The 21,637-nt window shown below is 46.7% G+C and overlaps 2 protein-coding genes across 2 annotated transcripts in view; one reads left to right on the forward strand and one right to left on the reverse strand.

The window, feature by feature from the left end:
- The first annotated feature begins 2,914 nt into the window (after positions 1–2,914).
- RNF223 (ring finger protein 223) lies at positions 2,915–5,278 on the forward strand. The gene is made up of 2 exons (XM_026681588.2): positions 2,915–3,056; positions 3,844–5,278. The coding sequence occupies exons 1-2, from the start codon at positions 3,005–3,007 to the stop codon at positions 4,695–4,697; spliced, it is 906 nt and encodes a 301-aa protein (XP_026537373.2). The 5' UTR covers positions 2,915–3,004; the 3' UTR covers positions 4,698–5,278.
- Positions 5,279–7,116: 1,838 nt separating this feature from the next.
- Positions 7,117–21,637, reverse strand: part of LOC113421267 (tyrosine-protein phosphatase non-receptor type 11-like) — a 35,147-nt gene continuing 20,626 nt past the window's right edge. Inside the window, exons 3-15 of the mRNA XM_087944690.1 lie at positions 20,230–20,424; positions 19,172–19,364; positions 18,388–18,507; positions 18,172–18,285; positions 17,813–17,909; positions 17,358–17,437; positions 15,486–15,641; positions 14,654–14,785; positions 12,195–12,349; positions 10,820–10,887; positions 9,677–9,828; positions 8,677–8,777; positions 7,117–7,256 (exon numbers count right to left, since the gene is read on the reverse strand). Of these exons, the coding sequence (XP_087800816.1) occupies positions 7,169–7,256; positions 8,677–8,777; positions 9,677–9,828; positions 10,820–10,887; positions 12,195–12,349; positions 14,654–14,785; positions 15,486–15,641; positions 17,358–17,437; positions 17,813–17,909; positions 18,172–18,285; positions 18,388–18,507; positions 19,172–19,364; positions 20,230–20,424 (1,651 nt within the window). The 3' untranslated portion in view covers positions 7,117–7,168. The remainder of the gene's footprint in view (positions 7,257–8,676; positions 8,778–9,676; positions 9,829–10,819; positions 10,888–12,194; positions 12,350–14,653; positions 14,786–15,485; positions 15,642–17,357; positions 17,438–17,812; positions 17,910–18,171; positions 18,286–18,387; positions 18,508–19,171; positions 19,365–20,229; positions 20,425–21,637) is intronic.

The raw sequence follows: 21,637 nt of genomic DNA on the forward strand, positions 1-21,637 counted from the left end.
GCCTGCAGTTTGAATGAAACGCGAAGAGGCATGTGAGGCTGATTGAACGGTGATCAACTTCAACCACTCTGAGCATTATTATTATTATTTTTTTGAGCGTGGCTGTGGAATGACAATCTTGGGATAGCTGGGAGGGGATTAAATCCACCTTCGGCGCGTGTTTCAATCACGTTTGCTGCAAGGCAAAAAGGCGACGCCTCTTCGAAGAAAAAAAAAAAACCGAGTGTTAAAATAGTTTGAAGGCTCCACCTCCAGACAAGAGCTTCTGACAAACATCCGGGCTGGGCTCGTGGGGACTTAATCATCCTCCCAAGCATGGCAATTGAGTGACTTCAAAGAGGATGCGGATAAGGGAAGGCACGGGGACTCATGCAGAGGCACGCCGGCACCTGCCAGTAGCAGACCTGGATCTCTGGGGCTTTAGGAACAAGTGAAAAGGTTCTGCTTTTATTTTTTTGGAAAAAGCAAGCAAATTCATTTTTTTTTTAAATTTTGGCTCACCACAATGTAAAAAAAAAGAGGTTGGGAAGAGTGCAGAGAAGAGATATCAAGAGGATGAGGGGACAGGAGGATAAAACATATACAGAACGGTGGCTGGAATTGGGTTTGTCTGATGAAAAAAAGGACTAGGTGTGACAGGATAGCAGTGTCCCAATATCTCAGGGGCTGCCCCAAAGAAGAGGGAGTCAAGCTATTCTCCAAAGCACCTGAGAAGGCAGGACAAGAAGCAATGGGTGGAAACTAATCAAGGAGAGAAGCGACTTTAGAACTAAGGAGGAATTTCCTGACAGTTAGAACAATTAACTTGCTTCCAGACGTTGTGGATGCTCCAACACTGGAGGTTTTTAAGAAGAGATTGGACAACCATTCTGTCTGAAATGGGATATGGTTTCCTGCCCGAGCAGGGGTTGGACTAGAAGACCTCCAAGGTCCCTTCCAACTCTGTTGTTTTGATTCTAATCAATTTAGAGGCATGGATTTAATACCTGAAGATGGATAGATGAAGCTTTGAGCCCCTGGAGGACCTCATGGTTGGTGGTGGTGGTGGTGGAGACAGAAGGAGACCTCTTCTTGGAAAAAGGAAAGGAGGGGGGATGGATCGCAATGGAGTATCCGGAAGAGGGGCATCCTTCTCTCCGATGGAACTGATGGCCCAAATCAAGGCCAGCTGATTCAAACTCCGCTTTGGGGAGATTTTGCGATGGGATCGAGGAGCAATCCTCCCCCCCCCCCTCGGCCCTAAAACTTTTAGGAAACTTTGGAGGGCATCCCAAGTCCAGCATGCTTTTGCCCCTTATAAATTAATACCTCTCCTTCCACAGATCATTTTGAAGAAAAAAACTTTGAAGTCCATAGCAATGCTGAAAGCATTTTCCTAGCAAAACCTAGCATGACTCCACCATCTGAATAAACATCGCCCCAACATCTTTGGGGAAATGGCTGGGGTGACTCAAGTTTCTTTAGGGTGACTTTAAATTCTGCAGAGCAGCCAGATTGAGAAACCAGTTTTACTGGTTTTGGGGGCAACAGATGCACAAATTAACGCGAGTTACCTCCATTATATTACCACCAATTTGGGCTTAAGTCCACACTAGCTTGCAAAGTTTGTTTGCGTGTTTCCCTGCTTTTCGGATCACGAGATTTTGGCTTCTCCCTTCTCTGCATTTGCCCCTCTCAAGTTCTTAGAAGTTTCTCTCTCTATAAACTAGCCATTTCCCATTTTTTTAAAAATAAAAGAGTTATGTTCAATTCCTGATAACCTTATAAAACTAACTGACGGAGCCTTCAAAGTTTCTTGAGCTTTGAAGGTTTGTCAGCGTTGACTTCCCAGCTCAGCCCCTGAATTTCCAAGGGGGTTGGAGGGATCAGTTGGAGGAATCGCAAAATAAAAATAAGGATTTTTTTTTTTTATCCTGGCATTTGTCGTGGGGCAGGCACGTACGTCCCTTAGACAGGTGCCAAGTTCTGAGAAATTAAACACGTCATACATAAAAACCAAGCGGTTAGCGCAATTGGCTTGGGATTTAATACTTCCTACTAGGATGAGATAAAAACAGACCTGAGGTGAGATTATGCCGAGATTATGAGAACCAGGAAATTCCCCTCTGTCATTTTTTGCTAGATCATGCTTGAAAAGTGGAGGGGGAAAAAATCAACAAAGCCAAGTTAAAATAGGGGAGCTGGGCCATTTGCTAGGAGGAAGCTCTGCAAACATTGGAACTGTTTTTCGCAGGGGGCCTGAGTGTTTGCTTGCAAGCCCACGGTGGAAATAACATTTATTTATATTTTTGGAAGGCATGTCTCTTGTAGAATGGCCCAGGGATGCTCTTTCCAGGCCTGGAGGGGGATGTAAATCACGGGAGAATTAAAAAAACTAGTCCTCATTTAAGGAAGATCTCGAATCTCCGTCCCCTTTGGCAGCTCGTTTTTTCCTTCAGCCCCTAAAGCAGGGGTCTTCCAACTTGACAGCTTTCAGACTTGTGGACTTCAACTCCCAGAATTCCTTCTCCAGTCCATGTTAGCTCAGGAATTCTGGGAGTTGAAGTCTTTAAGTCTTAAAGTTGCCAAGTTTGAAGACCCTTGTTCTATTCTATTCTATTCTATTCTATTCTATTCTATTCTAAACTCTATCCCTATTCCAAATTCTATTCCTATTCTATTCCAGGGGTTTTCAAACTTGACAGCTTTAAGACTTGTGGGACTTCCAACTCCCAGAATTCCTCCTCCAGTCCATGTTAAAACTCAGGAATTCTGGGAGTTGAAGTCCACAAGCCTTAAACTTGCCAAGTTTGAAGACCCTTATCCTAAAAACACAACAAAGGGAAGGGCAGATTGCATGGAAGTTTAGCCACGCTGGCATCCGCTATCTCCGTACCCTGAAATGGACTCGTATTCTGGTTTGTCTTAGGCTTTCTGTGCGGCTGGCCAACGCTGCTCACCCCACTCCCACCCCCAGCAAACAAGGTCTCTTCCTGGGACCACCCCGAGATCCCTTGTGGATTTCATGGAGACAGCAACACTCCTGCCTTCTCATTTTAGGAGAAGCACCGGCTGGGGTACGTGTGAATTTTATTTTTATTTTATTTTTCCTCTTTGCACGCAGCTCTTTCCTGGTGTTTTTGAGGAGGGAGGGGAGTTCTCAAGTGTTGGGAGTTCCTTGTTTCCAAGAGTTGCTATTCTGGGCGTGTGGATTTTTACTCCCATGGAAGGTTTAAGGGAGATTTGGGGAAGAAAAAGGGGGTAGGGTCTTAGAAAGATTTAGGAAATAAACCAATTGTCAACTCATAACATATTTCTATGGTCTTTTTAGAGTTACCAATGGAAAGGGAGGGGGGGAAAGGGGTTTGAAAGAGCAGTGCGGCAGCTTGGAAATCGAAAGCGCATTCCATAGTTTTTCAAAGATAGTAACGAGGTGACTGAGGTTTCTGCAGCGCAAAATCCTAACTGGAGAACGTGATTGATGACTCTTGGCTATGGATGTGTCCCATTGGAGAATATGAATTACAATACTCCCAGCGGGTGTGGGGGGAAAACCAGGGTCAAGGGTGACAATGAATGATGTGTCTTAGAGTCGGCTACACCCAGGCAGTGCCGGACATGTTAACTCCCAATAAATCCTTTGGAAGTTTGGCTCGAGACTCATGATTTAATTGGGGGTAACTGCCACAATCCTGACACCAGTATTTCTCATCGTTGGAAACTTTTAAAGACGGGTGGACTTCAACTTCCAGAATTCTGTAAGTTGGAAGTCCACCCTCCTTAAAAGTTGCTTGACTGAGAAATACTGATGTAGCATGACTCCATGTTGGCTTAACATTAACCCTGGTTTCTCATTTCCCCCAGGTTCCGTTATGTCCTGCTTAACCCAGGTCTGGCACACCGAAGTGCCAGAATCTCCCCCTTCAACTCCCCAAAGTCCCATCCCGGTGGACGCCCACGAGAGACCCATCCCACTCAACCCGATCGTCATCACGTCTCCCTCTGTGGAAAACAGGCCCGCCGTCTGTTCTCCCGTGGGGTCTCCGTTGAGCTCGCCCATCGATGGGAAGACCAGGCTGGGCTCCCCGACGGAGCGGCCCACCTCGCCGATCGAATGCTCCATCTGCTTCAACACCTACGACAACCTCTTCAAGACGCCCAAGGTGCTCCAGTGCCATCACACCTTCTGCTTGGAGTGTTTGGCCCGGCTGACGGCCGCCTTGCCGCCCAACCGCGTGGAAGACCAGCTCCCGTGCCCCTTCTGCCGGCAGCTCACCGAGATCCCGCTTGAAGGCGCGCCGGGTCTCCAGACGTGCCGAGAGGTGATGGCCACCTTGCCACCAGAGCTCCAGAAGGAGAAGGCCCTCTGGATAGAAGGCACCAAGCTGTGTTGCCGCCAGTGCTCCGATCCCGAGAATGGCCACACCTGCGTCACCATCGACATCGCCCCCAGCAAGCCAGAAGTCCCCGAGACCCCCACCGAGGGCTTCATCGGACGCCTCTCCCGCTGCTCGATATGCGACGACTGGAAACGCGTCGTCCTGCTCTCTATCCTCATCATCATCCTCTTCTGCATCATCCTCTGGCCCGTCCAGTGTATCGTCAAGACGGGGAACTTGAAGTGCCTCAACAAGTTGGGCTACCCGCGGCCGAATTACGTGCCTTATCACCTCACCACCCCGCCTCCCGCGCTGGACCTCACCAAGTTCGTGGCGTGATTGCCCGGGTTGCGTGCATGGTGTCCGTGTCCGTATGGGTGAGGCTCTGATGTGGGTTGACCGCTGGTCATTGTGGAGGGGGGGAAGAGAAGAAAGTCCATGAGAGTCCTAGTTCTCCTCCGGAAGGAATCGGGAAGACAGGGGTGGACTTCCCTGGCCCGTTCTTGAGGATCGTGTTGGGTTTGACGGGCCATCGCGTTGACCTGGTGCGACGCGACTCCAGGGAACACTTGGGAGTCCACCATCTTGGCCACGTCGACTTGAAACACTCACGTGCCCACTTCCACAACCTCCCTAGGTGGCTCAATCGTTGGCCAACCTGCTTTGTTGAGGCTCAACTCCCAAAGTCCATGCAGAAGGCCGCCCCCGTTTTGCATGTATGGAAGAACACACTCCACCACAGGGAGAATCGTGACTGTGGCCAAGAGAACCAACCAGCCAAACTTTGCACTCTCTCCCCTTTTGTTCAGAGGGTAAAGGGCTGAGTCTCCATGCTTTGTCTCTACCTCCGGCTTCGTTTGGGCGAAAGGAGGGGACGCTTCATTTTCTATTGTTATTAAACATTTCAGTTTTATACCGCTGAATTACGCGTGGTGCAGTTGTTGTTGTGATATTTCTCCCCCCACCCGTTCAGATCACAAAGGGGGAGGAACGATATTGGGGCAACTGAGATTATAGATAAAGGGCAGAGGGGGATACTGGTGGAGCAGGGAGAGAGGCTCATACAGGGGAAGTCCTCGACTTACAGCCCCAATGGAGCTCGACGTTTCTGTCACTAAGCGAGACTTTCTTGGCGCAGCGGTTAAATGAAAGGTTGCAAAAGGGGAATCATGTGCCCCCGAGGAATGCTGCGGCCGTCACAAATATGAGTCAGTTGGGTTTTGATTATGTGACCATGGGGGATACTACAATGGTCGTAAGTGTGAAAAAATTGTCATTTTTTTCTCCAGTGCCGTAACTTTGAACAGCCACTAAATGAACCGTTGTAAATTGAGGACTACCTGTATCATATTAATCGAGGGCTTCAGCTCTTGCCTGGCCTTTTGTAAAAGACCAGGCCATGTTCAGGCATAAGAGAATTTGCAACCTTATATTATGATTGATCAGGGCAGAAAATCCTGAACTACGGGGTCCCGCCAGTCTCAGCTCATGCTGAGGGATGCTGGGAATTGTATTTCGGTCTCTACGTTTTGCTAGGCCCTGGGTTGATATACCTGGGCCATGCCCCAAAATAGCGGGAGTGCGGGGTCACAATGCTTCTTTAGCATCAAACTCTCCTTCTGGGATTAAATTTCTCAGCCATAACAATTTCAGAACGAGTGGACTTCAACTCCCAGAATTCCCCAGCCAACATGAGTGAACTTCAACTCCCAGAATTCCCCAGCCAACATTAGTGAACTTCAATTCCCAAAATTCCCCAGCCAGCATATGTGGACTTCAACTCCCAGAATTCACCAGGTGGCATGTGTGAACTTCAATTCCCAGAATTCACCAGGTGGTATGTGTGGACTTCAACTCCCAGAATTCCCCAGCTGCAGTGGTGGGCTACAAGTGGTTTAACAACTGGTTGTGTGAGCGCACGCTTCACGCTTGCTCTAAACAAAGCCACTTATTAATTCACTATATATATATATATATATATATATATATATATATATATATATATATATATATATATATATATACACACGCATACATACACCCCCAATTTGTAGCCTCTGTTACAGAGAGCCAGAGACCCTTGTGGATAAATACCGTGTAGCAAGAAATGGAATTTTATCTTGCCCTTTGCATAAATTAGACCCAGTGTTTTTCCAGCTAGGCAACTGTTTAAGTTGGGTGAACTTTGATTCCCAGAATTCCCCACGCAGAAAAATTCCCCAATCAGCAGGTTGGTGGGAGAATTCTGGGAGTTGAAAGTCCACCCCCCCCTCTCTTAAAAGTGGCCCAGGTTGAAATCCACTGAATTAGACCATCAATTGGTCTTACGAGACGGAGGCTTAAGCTGGCGTTCGGGATGGAAAATCCAGGTGGGAATTAAAACATGGGGAACTGCCTCAGACCTGGAGGAGGTAACGATACAAACCTTGGGACGGGAATAAAACCGGTGTCCTTTTAGAGCGTGCCCTGTTTTTAAAAACCAATATATTGGAAGCTTGTACGAGTTTGATCATAAAAGCCAAGACGGAAAAGTGTGCAGTTTTCCCGTTTTTTTCGTTCCTCCCATCCCAACGTGGCGCAGTGATATTTAAAGTCTACAAGAAAAATCATCCTGAAATGGAGTAGCTGGGAGGAACCGAGTTTTCAAACAGGGCTGGGTTTCTGGAGAGGAAGGTCCTAACGGTGCAGCAGCGCTTGCTGATGTGTGATCCACCGGCCTTGTCATCTCAGGAGACATAAAATAACACACCTTGGGACACATTGCCTACCTATTTTATAAGCCACCTGCCTGCCATCCTGCTCTATAGCTACTATCTTCCTGAGTTAGTGTACCCTGAGACCTTGGCGGTTTTGATACTCAGGTTTTCGTAGACGGAGGTCGTTTCCTCGTCAGCCACTCTGCGGAATAAAAAGGAAGGAGAATCAGCAACCGGCCTTCAACCCAAACAAAAATCGAGCCAGGGCAGGGAGTTCAGGCATGATATTCCCCTCTGAAAAAAAAATCGGGGCCGGCCAAGAGACCCCCCACCGCTTGCCAAGAAATCGCCTGCCCGCCCTGCCCGCCGCTCGCACCGCCCGGGCTCCGCTCGCACTGCCCGGGCGATTCCCCAAAAAATCGAAATTCCGATTTTAATTGGAAAAATATCATGTCTGGAGTTTTTGAACCCATGCCAAAATCTGAGGCTTATACCGGGCAACCCGCTTAGTCAACCAAATGTCAGGATTCCAGCAACCGCCCTAATTAAATCACGATTCTCGAGCCAAACTTCAAAAAACTTCAAAGGATTTTATTAGAGGCGACATACTGGCCCTGCCCTGTATGAAGCCAACTCTGTCCTATGTCATTTACAGCCCCTGTGACCCTGTTTCCCCCCTCCCTCCCTCCTGGGTGTGTCATAAATCAGATTCTCCAATTGAGCACCTTCACAGGCTGAGTGTCATCAATCACATTCTCCAATTAAATATATTCGCGATCAAAAACTTGGGTTCCACTCACTTCCGATACCACCATTAAATGAAGATTATTGAGTGTGTGATGAGTAACCATCATACCCCACGCAGGTTCAGATCTGCACTTAAATGGAGTACAGGTAGTTGTCAGCTTACAACCGTTCATTTAGTGTCCATTTGAAGTTAGCAACGGTGTTGAAAAAAAATGGCTTATGACCGTTTTTCACACTTACGACCATTGCAACATCCCCAGGGTCCTGTGATCAAGTCAGATGCTTGGCCCCTGATTCATATTATATGACGGCCGCAGGGTCACACGAATCCCCCTTTTGCGACCTTCGGGCAAGCCAAGTCAAGCCAGATCCACTTAATGACCGTGTGGCTAACGTAATGCCTGCAAGGACTTACTTAACACCTGTGTAAAATGGGGCAAGACTCCCTTAACCAACGTCTCCCTTAGCAACAGGAATTTTGGCCTCAATTGTGGGTCAAAAGTCAAGGACTGCATATATTTCCCAGGGGAGGGAATCTACTGGTTTGGACTGGTTCTGGCAAACTGGATGTTAAAGTTACAGCTGTCATCAGGGTCACGACCTCCCCAGATAGCTTTGAAACAAGCAAAAATCAATGGTGGAAAACATGATCCACTTCGCGTCCGTCTGCTTCACTTAACACAAGACCTTAACAACCACTGACGAGAAAGGTTGCAAAATCAGGCATGACTGGCTTAACGACCCTCTCGCTTAGCAATGGGGCGTCCAGTCCCAATTTTGGTCGTAAGAAGAGGACTACTTGTAATCTTGGCATTGCTGTGGGGGTAAGGGGGAGGGAGGGAGGAGGAGGAGGAGGAGAGAAAAATGGATCTTACCCTATCTGGAGCCGAGGTGAAGTAGGGCGAGTTTTGGCTCTGGGTTTTTCCATCGGCAAGTATCGGATATTTAGGTAACCCGTGTCCTTCCGTAGACATCTCTGAAATAGCAGGGAAGAATTTCAATGGTTTTATGATTATTCATGATAGCAACATTCCAATATCTCAGGGGCTTCCAGGAAGAAGAGGTGGTCAACTTATTTGTGATGACCCGGGACGTGGCACAAAGGCAACACAGTCAAATAAGCAATAAGAGTCCCTTTATTATCTCCAACTTTGCCCCCAATGTACCTTCGGGCTGGAGAAAAACTCTCCCAGGAACAGCCTTCGACTGCTGAATTACCACCTCTGCACTGGAGGTTTTTAAGAAGAGACTGGACAGCCACCTGTCTGAAATTATATCATAATTTTCATAATCAGCGTTTCCTGCCTGAGTAGGGGATTGGACTAGAAGACCTCCAAGGTCCCTTCCAACTCTGTTTTCCGTTGCTCTGCTATTTTTCTGTTGTCTTTTCTGTTCTGCTCTATGATGAAATCCTTATTTTCAAGTTTGGTGTTGGAAGTTGTTGGGTAATTGTTGTGCAAGTGCCAGCGGAGGCTTCCCGGATTTGAGCCCTTCTGGCTGATAAGTGAGGAAGGTGGCATGCAACACCAATAGCACCTAAGGCTTATATACTGCTTTACAGCCCTCTCTTAAGCGGTTTACAGACGCTGGGCAAAGGGGCATTGGCAATGTCCCCCGGAGGCGTCACAATATCTGTTCTGACCCACACCCTGAATGAGCTGAAAGGGACCTTGGAGGTCTTCTAGTCGAGCCCCCTGCTCAAGCAGGAGAATCTATCCCATTTCAGTCCAGTCTCTTCTTAAAACCCTCCAGGGATGGAGCCCCCCGCGATTTCTGAAGGCAAAGCTGTTCCGCTGGTTAATTGTCCTCCCTGTTAGGAAGTTCATCCTTCATTCCAGGTTGCTTTACCCTTCGGTTAGTTTGCAGTTCCCTCACCTGTTCCTCTTCTAGCTCCTTTTGCTGCATGGCGATGAACTGTTGCACAGCCATGTAGACAAATTTGTACTGGGCTTCTGTTTGCACCATGCCCGACCTCTGCCTCCGTACCATCTGGATCGTCTTCGGGATGTCGATGTCACAATCCAAACCTTATTGTGAGTTACAAACAAAGAGAGACAGAGACAGAGACAGAGACAGAGAGAGAGAGACAGAGAGAGAGGGAAAAGGTGTTTATAAAATTGCTAGGCAGGACAGCCTAAAGTAGAAGAGTCAGCTTGCCCATGTTAAATGCTTACACTCATTATTATTACTATATAGCCCTGGTGGCTAACCTTTTTGGGCTCCTGTGCCAAAAACTGTGTGTGCGCTGGCACTTGCGTGCCAGCACCCAGAAGGCAATGAGCGCCCCCCACACCCTCAGCGCATGCAATCCCCCCACCCCCCTTACCTGCATTGCGCCATTGATTTTTGGCTGGTTTGAGGCCTTTTTCGGCCTCTCAGAGGCTTGAAAAAAGCCTGTGCAGGCTGAACAGGCCTGTTTCATCACTTCCTGTAATACCGGAAGTGACGAAATGGGCCTATTCGGCTGGAAGAGGCCTTTTCAAGCTCTGGGAGGCCGAAAAAGGCCTCAAACCAGCCGAAAATCAGCTGTGAGGCCTGGTTTGAGGCCTTTTTCAGCCTCTCAGAGTTTGAAAAGGCCTCTTCCAGCCGAATAGGACCATTTAGTCACTTCCGGTATTACAGGAAGTGACAAAACAGGCCTCTTCGGCCTACACAGGCCTTTTTCAAGCTCTGGGAGGCCTCACAGCTGATTTTCGGCTGGTTTGAGGCCTTTTTCGGCCTCTCAGAGGCTTGAAAAAAGGCCTCAAACCACCAGCTGTGAGGCATGTGCAGTGAGATAAGTTTGCCAGCACAAATGGCTCTCCCTGCACCTGTGGCTCACATGCCATAGGTTTGCCATCACGGCTATATAGACTTGCAACCACGATGGGGACTGAAAACTTTGTTTTGAGTAGTGCAATCCTTACGCATCCGACTTTACGGCCTTTTTCCTGGCCATGGTTGTTGAGGAAGAGATCCCTTGGCCGGGCAGTCATTACTCCCTGTGCAAAATTAAGAGAAGGGGCAAGGGGGGTCTACCTTGTCGGTGAATGGTGTCCACCAGCATGTCTATCACGATGATCGTGCCCGTTCGTCCTATCCCAGCACTGGAAAAGGAGAGAAAGGGAAGAGGTCGAAGGACAGGCACACAACTCCCTCTGCCCAACTCAAATCACCACCCACCCTATAGTCACTGGTCTGAAAAGGTATATAGGTTCTCCTGTTCAAGCAGGGGGCTGGACTAGAAGGCCTCCAAAGGTCCCTTCCAACTATTCTATTGTATTCTATTCCCAATTTATTCTATTCTATTCTATTCTATTCTATTCTATTCTATTCTATTCTATTCTATTCTATTCTATTCTATTTTCTATTCTATTCTATTTTCTATTTTCTATTTTCTATTTTCTATTTTCTATTTTCTATTCTATATTCTATTCTATATTCTATTCTATTCTATTCTATTCTATTCTATTCTATTCTATTCTATATTCTTCATTTCATTCCATCTATTCTATTTTTCATTTATTCCATTCTTCTTCTATTCTATTCTATTCTATTCTATTCTATTCTATTCTATTCTATTCTATTCTAATTCTATTCTATTCTATTCTATTCTAATTCTATTCTATTCCTCTTCTATTCATTTATTCTATTCTATTCCTAATTTATTCTATTTTACTTCTATTCTATTCTATTCTATTCTATTCTATTCTATTCTATTCTATTCTATTCTATTCTATTCTATTATTCTTCATTTCATTCCATCTATTCTATTCTATTCTATTCTATTCTATTCTATTCTATTCTATTCTATTCTATTCTATTCTATTCATTCCATTCCATTCCATTCCATTCCATTCCATTCCATTCTTTCCTATTCTATTCTATTAATATTCCATTCCATTCCATTCCATTCCATTCCATTCCATCCCATCCCATCCCATCCTTTATTCTAGTCATCTTTCATCATCAATTTTCTTGTCCCTATATTGCGGTCATAATTTGAGGACTACCTATAAACCTTTAGCTCTCAATCCCTTCTGGTTGAGCCAGTGGTCCATGAATGTAATAATCACCTGTTTCCCTTTTTTGGGAGGAGGGGCTCAGTTTCTTTCCCTTAGAACACACAGTCCTAGGGCTGGAAGGGACCTCAGAGGTCTTCTAGTCCAACCCCACCTACTCAAGACAGGACACCTCATACTCTCTCAGCCAAATGGTTGTGACTTCAAATGTTTTCTAATGACATTGTTGTTTAAACTAAGGACTCCTTGTGCTGGAGGAGGGATCTGAAGGAAAATCCCTCCTTCCTCCTAGTTGTTTTGGGAGGAAGAAGCATCAAGGAGGAGTGTGGTCTTGATAGGCACCTGGGCACAGGTGGAAGACCCCAAACCCATGCCTCCATGATGTCCCTCACCTGCAATGCACCACAATTGGTCCCGACTCAGGAATACTTCTGTGAGCCTTGTTGATTTGGTCCAAAAAGCTGAGGACGCCACCCGGTTCATTAGGGACACCGTGATCAGGCCAGCTGAAATACTGGAAGTGCTTGATTTTTCTGGGCCGCTCTTCCTGGAGGGAAGGATACAGATAATCAGAATTGAAAGGGAACTTGTAGGTCATCTAGTCCAACCCCCTGCCTAAGCAGGAGACCCTACACCACTTCTGACAGAGGGCAGTCCAGTCTCTTCGTGAAAGCCTCCAGGGATGAAGCTCCCACAACTTCCAAAGGCAACTTCTATTCCACGGGTTGATTTTTCTCACTGTCAGAAAGTTTCTCCTTATTTCCAGGTTGAATCTCTCCTTGATCAGTTTCCATCCATTATTCATTGTCTGGCATTCGGGTGCTTTAGAAAATAGCTTGACCCCCTTCCTCCTCTCTGTGGTAGCCCCTCAAATATTGGAAGGCTGCTATCCTGCCTCCCCTGGTCCTTCTCTTCATTAGATTAGCCAGGCCCAGTTCCTGCAACCATTCATCATATCTTTTAGCCTCCAGTCACACTCTCTTGCTCTCTCTCCCTCTCTTTCTCTCCCTCTTTATTTCTTTCTCTCCTTCCTTCCTTTTTCTTTCTCTCCTCTCTCCCTCTTTCTCTCCCTTTTTGTTCTTTTTCTCTCACTTTCTCTCCCTCTTTTTTCTTTCTCTCCTTCCTTCCTTTCTTTCTCTTTCCTTTTCTTTCTCTCCCTCTCCCTTCAAATACTGGAAGGCTGCTCTCCTGTCTCCCCTGGTCCTTCTCTTCCCTAGACCAGCCATGCTCCGTTCCTGTAACCATTCATCGTATGTTTTAGTCTCCAGTCCCCTCATCATCCTGGTTGCTCTTCTCTGCACTCTTTCCAGAGTCTCAACCTCTTTTTTATAGTGTAGTGACCAAAACTGGACACAGTACTCTAGGTGTGGCCTTACTAAGGCTTTACAGAGTGGTATTAGTACCTCACTTGATCTTGATTGTGTTCCTTTGTTAATGCAATTTAGGATTGCATTAGCTTTTTTGGCCACTAAATCAGGTAGAAATAGTTACACATCACCGTGACGGAGACTTCTCCGATTTGGGAGAAGTTGGTGAGGGGAATTGTGAAGTGCGATGACCGGCAAAGCAAGTCACTGAGGATTAACATAAACAGAAATAGGTAAATATTTGCATGCTGCCCACGCGATGGAAATAACATAACCCCCGGCCCTGCGGTCGCGTGCTCCTTTCCGGAACTTCTGAGTCACTTTGTGTTTGCAACCAGAAAATACGACGGCGGGAGAGAAAGACCCCTGAAAGGGTGTGAGTCATGTGAAACCACTGAAGGAAATGGGGCTGGCACAACCACGTTGTCGGAGGGATGAAATGGTGAAAGAGGTTGTCAGAATAAGACGACTGGGGCAGAGAGAGAGACGACTGGAAAACACGACAAAAGGGACACAGAAACTACCCAAGAAAAGCATGCTGAGAAGGAAAAAATAAAAGTGCATATCGGAGACCCACATTTGAAACTGCAAGCACATTAATTATCTCGGTTATTCTGCAGCTTTTTACGATGGCCCACAAATTTAAGGCAATGTGTTGACATGACCAATTAACACACACACACCCCCGTTTGCTACCTAGATGAGGGAGTCTCCAACCTTGGCCACTTTTAAGGCTGGAGGACTACAACTCCCAGCAAAGCTGGCTGGGGAATTCTGGGAGTTGAAGTCCACCAGGCTTAAAGTTGCCAAGGTTGGAGACCCCCCTGATCTAGAGCAGGGGTCGCCAACCTTTTGGACCTCAGGGACCACCAAACTCATAATTTTAAACCCTGTGGACCACTAATATGAATTTTGACTGACGGTGGCTTGCTGACCTTGGTGGGAAAGTCGGTCCCATATTCCAGAGCTGCAGGAGTCACAGGACTGGCCCTTTGGTCATCCTGGAGCAGCTGCTCCTCCACCCGGGTGCACCGGCCTGCCGTGGACTGGAGGAGCTGCTACTCCGGGATGACCAAAGGGCCAGTCCTGTGACTCCTGCAGCTCTGGAATATGGGACCGACTTTCCCACCAACATCAGCAAGCGGATTTCCCTCCCCCGCTGTTGGTCTTCCAGTTCCAACTTTGTGGCTCTACTCAAGGTAAGGTTTGTGCTCGGCTGAAGAATGGGGGCCAGCGGGTGGGCAGGCCATGTGGGTGGCGCAACCTTGTGTTCCCACACAGCCTGGATTAATTGCTTTGGGGGGGGGGACATTTCTCTGAGGACCACCAACATTTTCTCGCAGACCACCAGTGGTCCCCCGGCCTACCGACTGGCGACCACTGACCTAGAGGATCGACCGATTTCCGCAAAGTCTCTTTATAGGGCACCAAGAGGACTAGAAACACGGGTGCATTTCAAAACAGAAGAAACCCCCCCAATCTACCCTGTCTATCCGTGCGATCTGTAACTCCCGGATGTAGTAACCCTGACACTCTCGCTCCCCGATATTCTGCACGCCGATGGGGCCGAATTCCTTGGTGCAGTTTTGATCCGGCCAGTAGCGAAAACACTTGTTCTGCAAGAGAAAGCAGAGAGAGAGAGAGAGGGAGGGAGGGAAGGAAGGAGGGAGAGAAAAGAGAAACTCAGTTTGGTGAACCCAAAAAGCAGTTTCAGTGGCTTGTTTTTTTTAAAGGTGTGGTGGGAAGATGGCTTGTAAAGGAGGGTTTAGTGCAGGGTGTCAACCTTGGCACTTTAAGACTTGTGGACTTCAACTCCCAGAATTCCTCAGCCAGCAAAGCTGGCTGAGGAATTCTGGGAGTTGAAGTCCACAAGTCTTAAAGTTGCCAAGGTTGGACACCCCTGGTTTAGCGCATCCTGGGAATCCAGCCAGTTAGGGACGGCAACGCAAATGACGTCACAGGCTTTTGATGTGACAGGGAAGGGCCAGAGGTGGTATTCAGCTGGTTCTGACCAGTTCTGGAGAACCAGTAGCAGAAATTTTGAGTAGTTCAGAGAACCAGCCAATCCCACCTCTGACTGGCCCCGCCCCCATCTCTTCTCTGCCTCCCATTGAGTCCCAGCTGATCGGCTGATTCTTCTTTGGTTGCCCCGCACAGGAGAACGGAGCTGGAAAGAAGGTTAGTGGGGCGGGGGAAGGAATGGGATTTTGCAGTATATCCTTCCTCTGCCACACCCACCAAGTCACACCCACAGAACCGGTACTAAAAAAAGGTTTTTGAATCCCACCCCTGGGAAGAGACCCAGGAAGGGCTCACCCTGCCTCGCTCGACCTCCTTGGTGGTCATGACGATGATGTGGGTGTTTTCCTGGTAGATCATGGTCCAGAAGTCGTTGACGGTGCTTTGGAGGCAGCCCTGGGTGGCGATGTAGACTTTACAGTGTTCGGCGCTGCAGCCGTCTTCGAGAGTGTTCTGGAACAAGGGAGGAGGGAATTAAGGGAGAACAGGCGGCTTCTCTCCTTGATTAGTTTCCATCCATTGTTTCTTGTCTTATCTTCCGATGCTTTGGAGAATAATTTGACCCCCTCTTCTTTGTGGCAGCCCCTCCAATACCGGAAGATGGCTATCACGTCACTCCTAATCCTTCTTTTGGTTAAACTAGACAGACCCAATTCCTGCAACCGATATTATTGTTCTCATCTAGCTTAATTTGCCATTTAGGAGATGAACCTCCAACAGACGCTTTAATTTTTTTTTTTTTTTACATCTGTATTTCTTTTTCTATCATTTCATCTCTGGAGGTCTTCACAAATGGATTGAATAACAGAGCTGGAAGGGACCTCGGAGGTCTTCTAGTCCAACCCTCCCCCCCTCATCAAGCAGGAGACTATAGGCCATTTTAGACAAAGGATTGTCTGGTCTTTTCTTAAAAGCCCCCAGGGTTGGAGCCGTGCTGGAAGAAGGCTCAGGCTGAACTAAATTCTACCAGCCACTGAAGCGTTCAGCGCATTATAGGCTCCTTCATTAGAGCTCATTAGACTGTCTGCTTTTTTTTTTTTTAAATGAGCTGATTGGATTTAAACTGCAGACAGTCGGAAGTATCCCGCCCCATGTAGGCCAAATATTTTCACAACGTGCTGCATTTATTTTCGTTTGTTTTTAACGTGCTGCATTTATTTTCGTTCATTCGTTCTTTTTTTTATTGGTTACACATTAATATTGGACACCGTGTGATCGTTACTTTTGCCATGCGTACTAAAGTATACGATACACTTCTTATATACATATACTGCTGATCCAGTTCTACAGAGGAATGATGGAGTCTGTCCTCTGCACCTCTGTGACTGCCTGGTGTGGTTCTGCAACCCAACAGGACAGACACAGACTCCAGAGAGGAATTAGGACTGCAGAAAATAGCAATTGCTACCAACCTGCCTTCCATGGAGGACCTGTACACTGCACGAGTCAAAAAGAGGGCAGGGAAAATATCTACAGACCCCTCACATCCTGGACATAAACTGTTTCAACTCCTTCCCTCAAAACGACGCTCTAGAGCCCTGCACACCAGAACAACTAGACACAAGGGGAGTGTTCCCCCCAATGCCATCACTCTGCTAAACAAATAATTCCCTCAACACTGTCCAACTATTTACTAAGTCTGCACTACTATTAATCTTCTCATCACTCCTTATCCCCTCTCTCCTCCCACTTGTATGACTGCAACCTTGTCGCTTGTATCCTTACGATTTTTATTGACTGTTTCCTACTATGATTGGATTGCGTATTGTATGCTAGGACTATTATTAAGTGTTCTATCTTAAGATTCTTGACTCTTGACGACTGTAGCTTTCATTTTATGTACACTGAGAGCATTTGCACCTAAACAAATTCCATGTGTGTCCAATCACACTTAGCCAATAAAGAATTCTATACATTTATACAATTAACTTACCCAGTATATACATTTATATTATCTTCTGTGCTATTTGTTTTATATCTGTTGTATTATCCATCATATTCAATTATAATTATATCTATGTAAAACTGTATTTATTTTCAATCTCAACAGGGCCCCAGCCTTCCCTTCACGTGCACAAACATGTGAAAAATAATAAGTTGTTCTGCAATGTTGGGAAACGTGTCCCCAATGAATCGTCTCAGATCTACTCCCAATTGCCTGCCACTCACCTTAATATAATTGGCATTGATGTAATCGGAACTCGGCACTCTGGGATCGGCGTTCCAGAGAGCCACTCGGGTTGTGTCAACTGCAAAGGGAGTGGAACAGCATAACTGCGAGAAAAAAAAACGAGCCTCCATCTTGGAAAATATTTTAATTTACTGCCCAGATTTATATATTGCGTGGGTTCAATGATCCTCTCTTTTTTAAAAACCCTTAACAGCTCCCTGCTTCTCTGCACAACAACCCTGCAAGGGAGGCACACCTGGCTCGAATTGGGTGAAAGAAGGCTGCCATGCCAACCTGCTAACCTCTTTTGGGCCCTGAGTTCGAAACTCAGGGTGAATTTCTGATAATTGCTTAAAAGTAGGAAGCGTGCAAGAAGAAGGGGGGAAAAAACCACCATCAATCATTCTATTTTCTGCCATCATTTCCCGCTTTAAGGATATTTCAGAATTCTTACATGGAAGGATATTTTTGTAGCGATTTTTCGCCTTATTCTCGACTCGCTGTCCTTCCTTCCTGGGATAGAGAAATTTGCACTCCTGTTGTTGTAACATCTGCGGGGACCAAGAAGTTGGAAAGGCATCACTATTTTCATCTTTCATTGGGCTTTAAAACAAACCCCATTATCCCCAGCAACGGCTGGCCTAAGCCAGGATGATGGGGGGGAAAAAATCCCACCCCAACTTTCCATATCTGACCCAGATGAAAATTCCCAGAATTCCCCACAGCTCATGCTAGGAATAATGGGAAATCTTCTCCCCAGGCTGGAAGGAACAAAAGGAGATTTGATTGGGGGCCCCTTTTTCCCCCGTTTACCTCAAATTCCTCCCAGAATCCTTGCTTCGCCTTCTCGCTTTGGTCGGCCATTTTGTTCAGCTCCTTGACTCGGTTCTCGATGTTGGCCGCGATGATCCGGGTGGCGTTGAAAGGCTGTCGAAGACAGAATTTTCTCTAGATGTTGAAGGAGAGAGGGACCTCCCCCTCCATGTCTCTTTCCCCCGGTTAAAGGCTCGGCACAGGTGACCGACTTACCTGTTTCAGGTGTACCACGACCCCTGACTTCTCCACCATGGGGTTCTTCTTGTAATGCTCCACCAAGTCCGCCAGGGTGTCGAATCGCTCTCCTCCGCCCACGTCATACTTCCCATCCAGCTGCCAAAGGAGAACCAGGAATAGCGCTAGCTCTTAAGACTAGGCACAGGCTGGTGAAAACCGACTCTGAAGTTTCCCGCGGTTTTCACCTCATTAAAAGTAAACGTTTATTCCCTTCCCCAATCAATCAGTCACATGGCTCAATCAACACATCCATAGCCAAGAGTCATCAGTCATGTTCTCCAGTTAGAATTTTGCCCGGCAGAAACTTCAGTCACCTAGTTACTATCTTTGAAAACATTTAGGGAATGCAGTTTTGGTATACAAGCTGCTGCACTGCTCCTCCCTCCTTTTCTGTTGGCAACTCTAAAAAGACCATAGAAATATTTTATGACAGTACCCTGCTTTCCAGCTCCGTTCTCCTGTGCAGGGCAATCAAAGAAGACCCAGCCGATTAGCTGGGACTCGGGAGGCAGAGAACAGACGGAAGACGGGGCCAATCAAGAGGCGGTATTTGCCGGTTCTCCGAACTACTCAAAATTTCCACTACCGGTTCTCCAGAACCAGTCAGAACCACACTATTTAACAAAAGGGTTTCCAGTCCCTATTATAACCCTACATCAAGGACCGCCTCTAGATGACCTCCAAAGTCCCTCCCGTCCTATCCTTTTACAACCGCCCAAGAGGCAGATTGAAAGAAAGCGGGAAGGCTGCAGATCCTGACCTGATAACGGATCATGATGTGGGTCACGCGGGGTTTCCGGTCTCCCGTGTCGGCTTTATCCTCGTTCGTCAAAACGGACAAGACGAAGTCGCCCGGTTTGCTTTGACTGCTGCGGACCAAAAAGCTGCCGGGTTTGGCTTTGTCAGTAAGGAGCTTCTCGGCTTCCTTGCCAGTCAGGTGGCCATGATACCATCTGAAAAAAGACATTTCGATGGGAAAGATCCAACTCCCCTTTGCCACCACTCCCCACTCAATGTAGAGATATTATCTACATTGATTTTTATTATTGTTGTTAATTTTTATTAAGCTTTTTCATTTTTACAAACCTCATTCTCATCTTTAACACCGCTGTTGCATCATTATTACATATACAATCTCTATCTACTGTATTTCTATTCATTCATATACATTTGCCTGTGTTTTTCTTATCTCTATTATTCTTTTTATTCAACCATTCGTACCAATTGTCCCAGACCTCATAGAACTCTGACCCTTCTTTTCTCATTTAGCTGTAGGGTGAGTTTGTCCATATCAGCCCCTTCTAATATCTTTTGGTTTTCTAATTCCTCCGGTGGCATACGATCCCGCTTCCAACCTTGGGCGAATGCAATCCTCGCCGCTTCCTTATGTGTAATGTCATATATTTGGTCTTTTTAATACACTTCCCTTTTATTATTCCTAAAAGGAACAATTCAGGTTTAAACTCTTATCTGACATTTCACTATTTCTTGCAACCGGCTCTGTATTTTGACCCAGCATTTTTGAGCTTCCGGGCATAGCCACCACATATGGAAGAAGGTACCCTAGTCCTCTTTGGAGATATTACCTCTTTAACTGCATGGGGCTTAAACCCCAGGGACCCCTTCCCACCCTTCTCCCTGCTACTTTTCTGGATTTGCCAGTGAGGAACAAAATTTGCACATTATCTCACCCGTGGCACTGTTTTGTGTAGGGTTTACATGTCAAAAATCAATGAGAGCAGTCCCAGAATGGTGCATTTCATACTCTGGCCTCTAGAAGGTAGGTTGGCTGGATTCACCCACCCACCTCCAACTTACCTTTCTGAGGTGGGATCCTGGCAATTGAGTGGGAATCGTAACTCAATGGTGTTGCTGTTCTTCTCGCGGAGGAGCCCTTCCTGCTCGGTGTAGTACTGGACCAGCTCCGCCAAGGTGGCAAATTTCTCCCCTCCGTAGAGGTCGTAATAATCGCCCGTGTTTTGGATTTTGATGTGGGTCACCTCATCGTTCCTCCTGCAGCCACAAGGATCAGGGAGGAGAAGGATGGTGGTTGGGTGGACCGTTGCCGATATAACTCCGATTCCCCCCCAAGGCAGCTTTCAAAAGATATCCCAAAATGAAAAAACAATGATGGATTCTGACCACAGCGGGGATGAAAACAGATAATATACTGCATATACATTTGTTAAAATTATAAAGGCAGGAGGAAATGAAGAAATACTCAAGTTACAGCAGTTCATATAGTCACCATTTGAAGTTACAAGGCAACTGAAAAAAAAAAAAAGACTTATGTGGTTTCACACTTACAACCGTTGCAGTTCCCCATGTCAAAAATTCAGAGGCTTGGCAAACTGCCTCGTATTTATGACGGCTGCAGCATCCTGGATCCCCTTTTACAACCTTCTGGCAAACCAAATCAATGGGGAAGCCAGATTCACTTAACAACCGGGTGGCTAACTTAATTGCATGGATTTACTTAAGAATGGTGGCAAGAAAAGCCGTAACATGGGGCAAAGCTCGCTTAACAACTGTCTCCTTGAGCAACAGAAAATGTGAGGCTCAATCGTGGTTGTAAGTCGAGGATTGTCTAGAATACCCCGCCCTCCATTTGCAAATCAATTCTCGTTGCAAAGGGAAAGACTTGAACCCACTTTGAACTCTTTTGACTTTTCCTAAATTTTAAATTGGTGCTGGACCGTAAAGAAGACCCTTCAGCCTGTCATCACGCCACACCACACTTTGTGTTGTGGCCTGCCAACGGTCAGCAGAGCTGGTGGCAGACTCGGACAGTGAGGAAGTTGGAGAGGAACATGGGCCAGTCTTGGAGGCTGAGGAAGGCTCGGACGAGGGCTCTGTGTCGGAGGCAGAGATGGGGCTGTCCGACAGTTATCAGCTGTCTTCGGAATCAGAGATCAGTGGGGCAGAAGAACAGCTGGAGCCTATTCCCAGTGTGTGCATGCACAGAGCTGCCAGAAGAAGGAAACAGTTAAGGAACAAGGGTCGACTTGGGAGTAAAGGCTCAGGTGAATGGTGAATGGTCCCTCCCAGAGGGAATAAAGAGGAGTGAAAAGGGAGTGTGGTTTTGCAGGAGACAATTAGTTCAATTAATTAGGGTGAAGATCTATTCCTGACTTCTTGCCAAGTAATTGCTGCTATAGCGTGGCGTTTGGCAGATATCGGCCTGGCAACTCTCCCAGCCTGATAAAGGTCTGTAGCTGTGCAATCT

The sequence above is a fragment of the Notechis scutatus genome, chromosome 16 (genome assembly GCF_049901735.1).
Source record: "Notechis scutatus isolate UNSWTSFEM ecotype Mainland chromosome 16, rNotScu1.2, whole genome shotgun sequence".
In the NCBI taxonomy this organism is placed as follows: Eukaryota; Metazoa; Chordata; class Lepidosauria; order Squamata; family Elapidae; genus Notechis; species Notechis scutatus.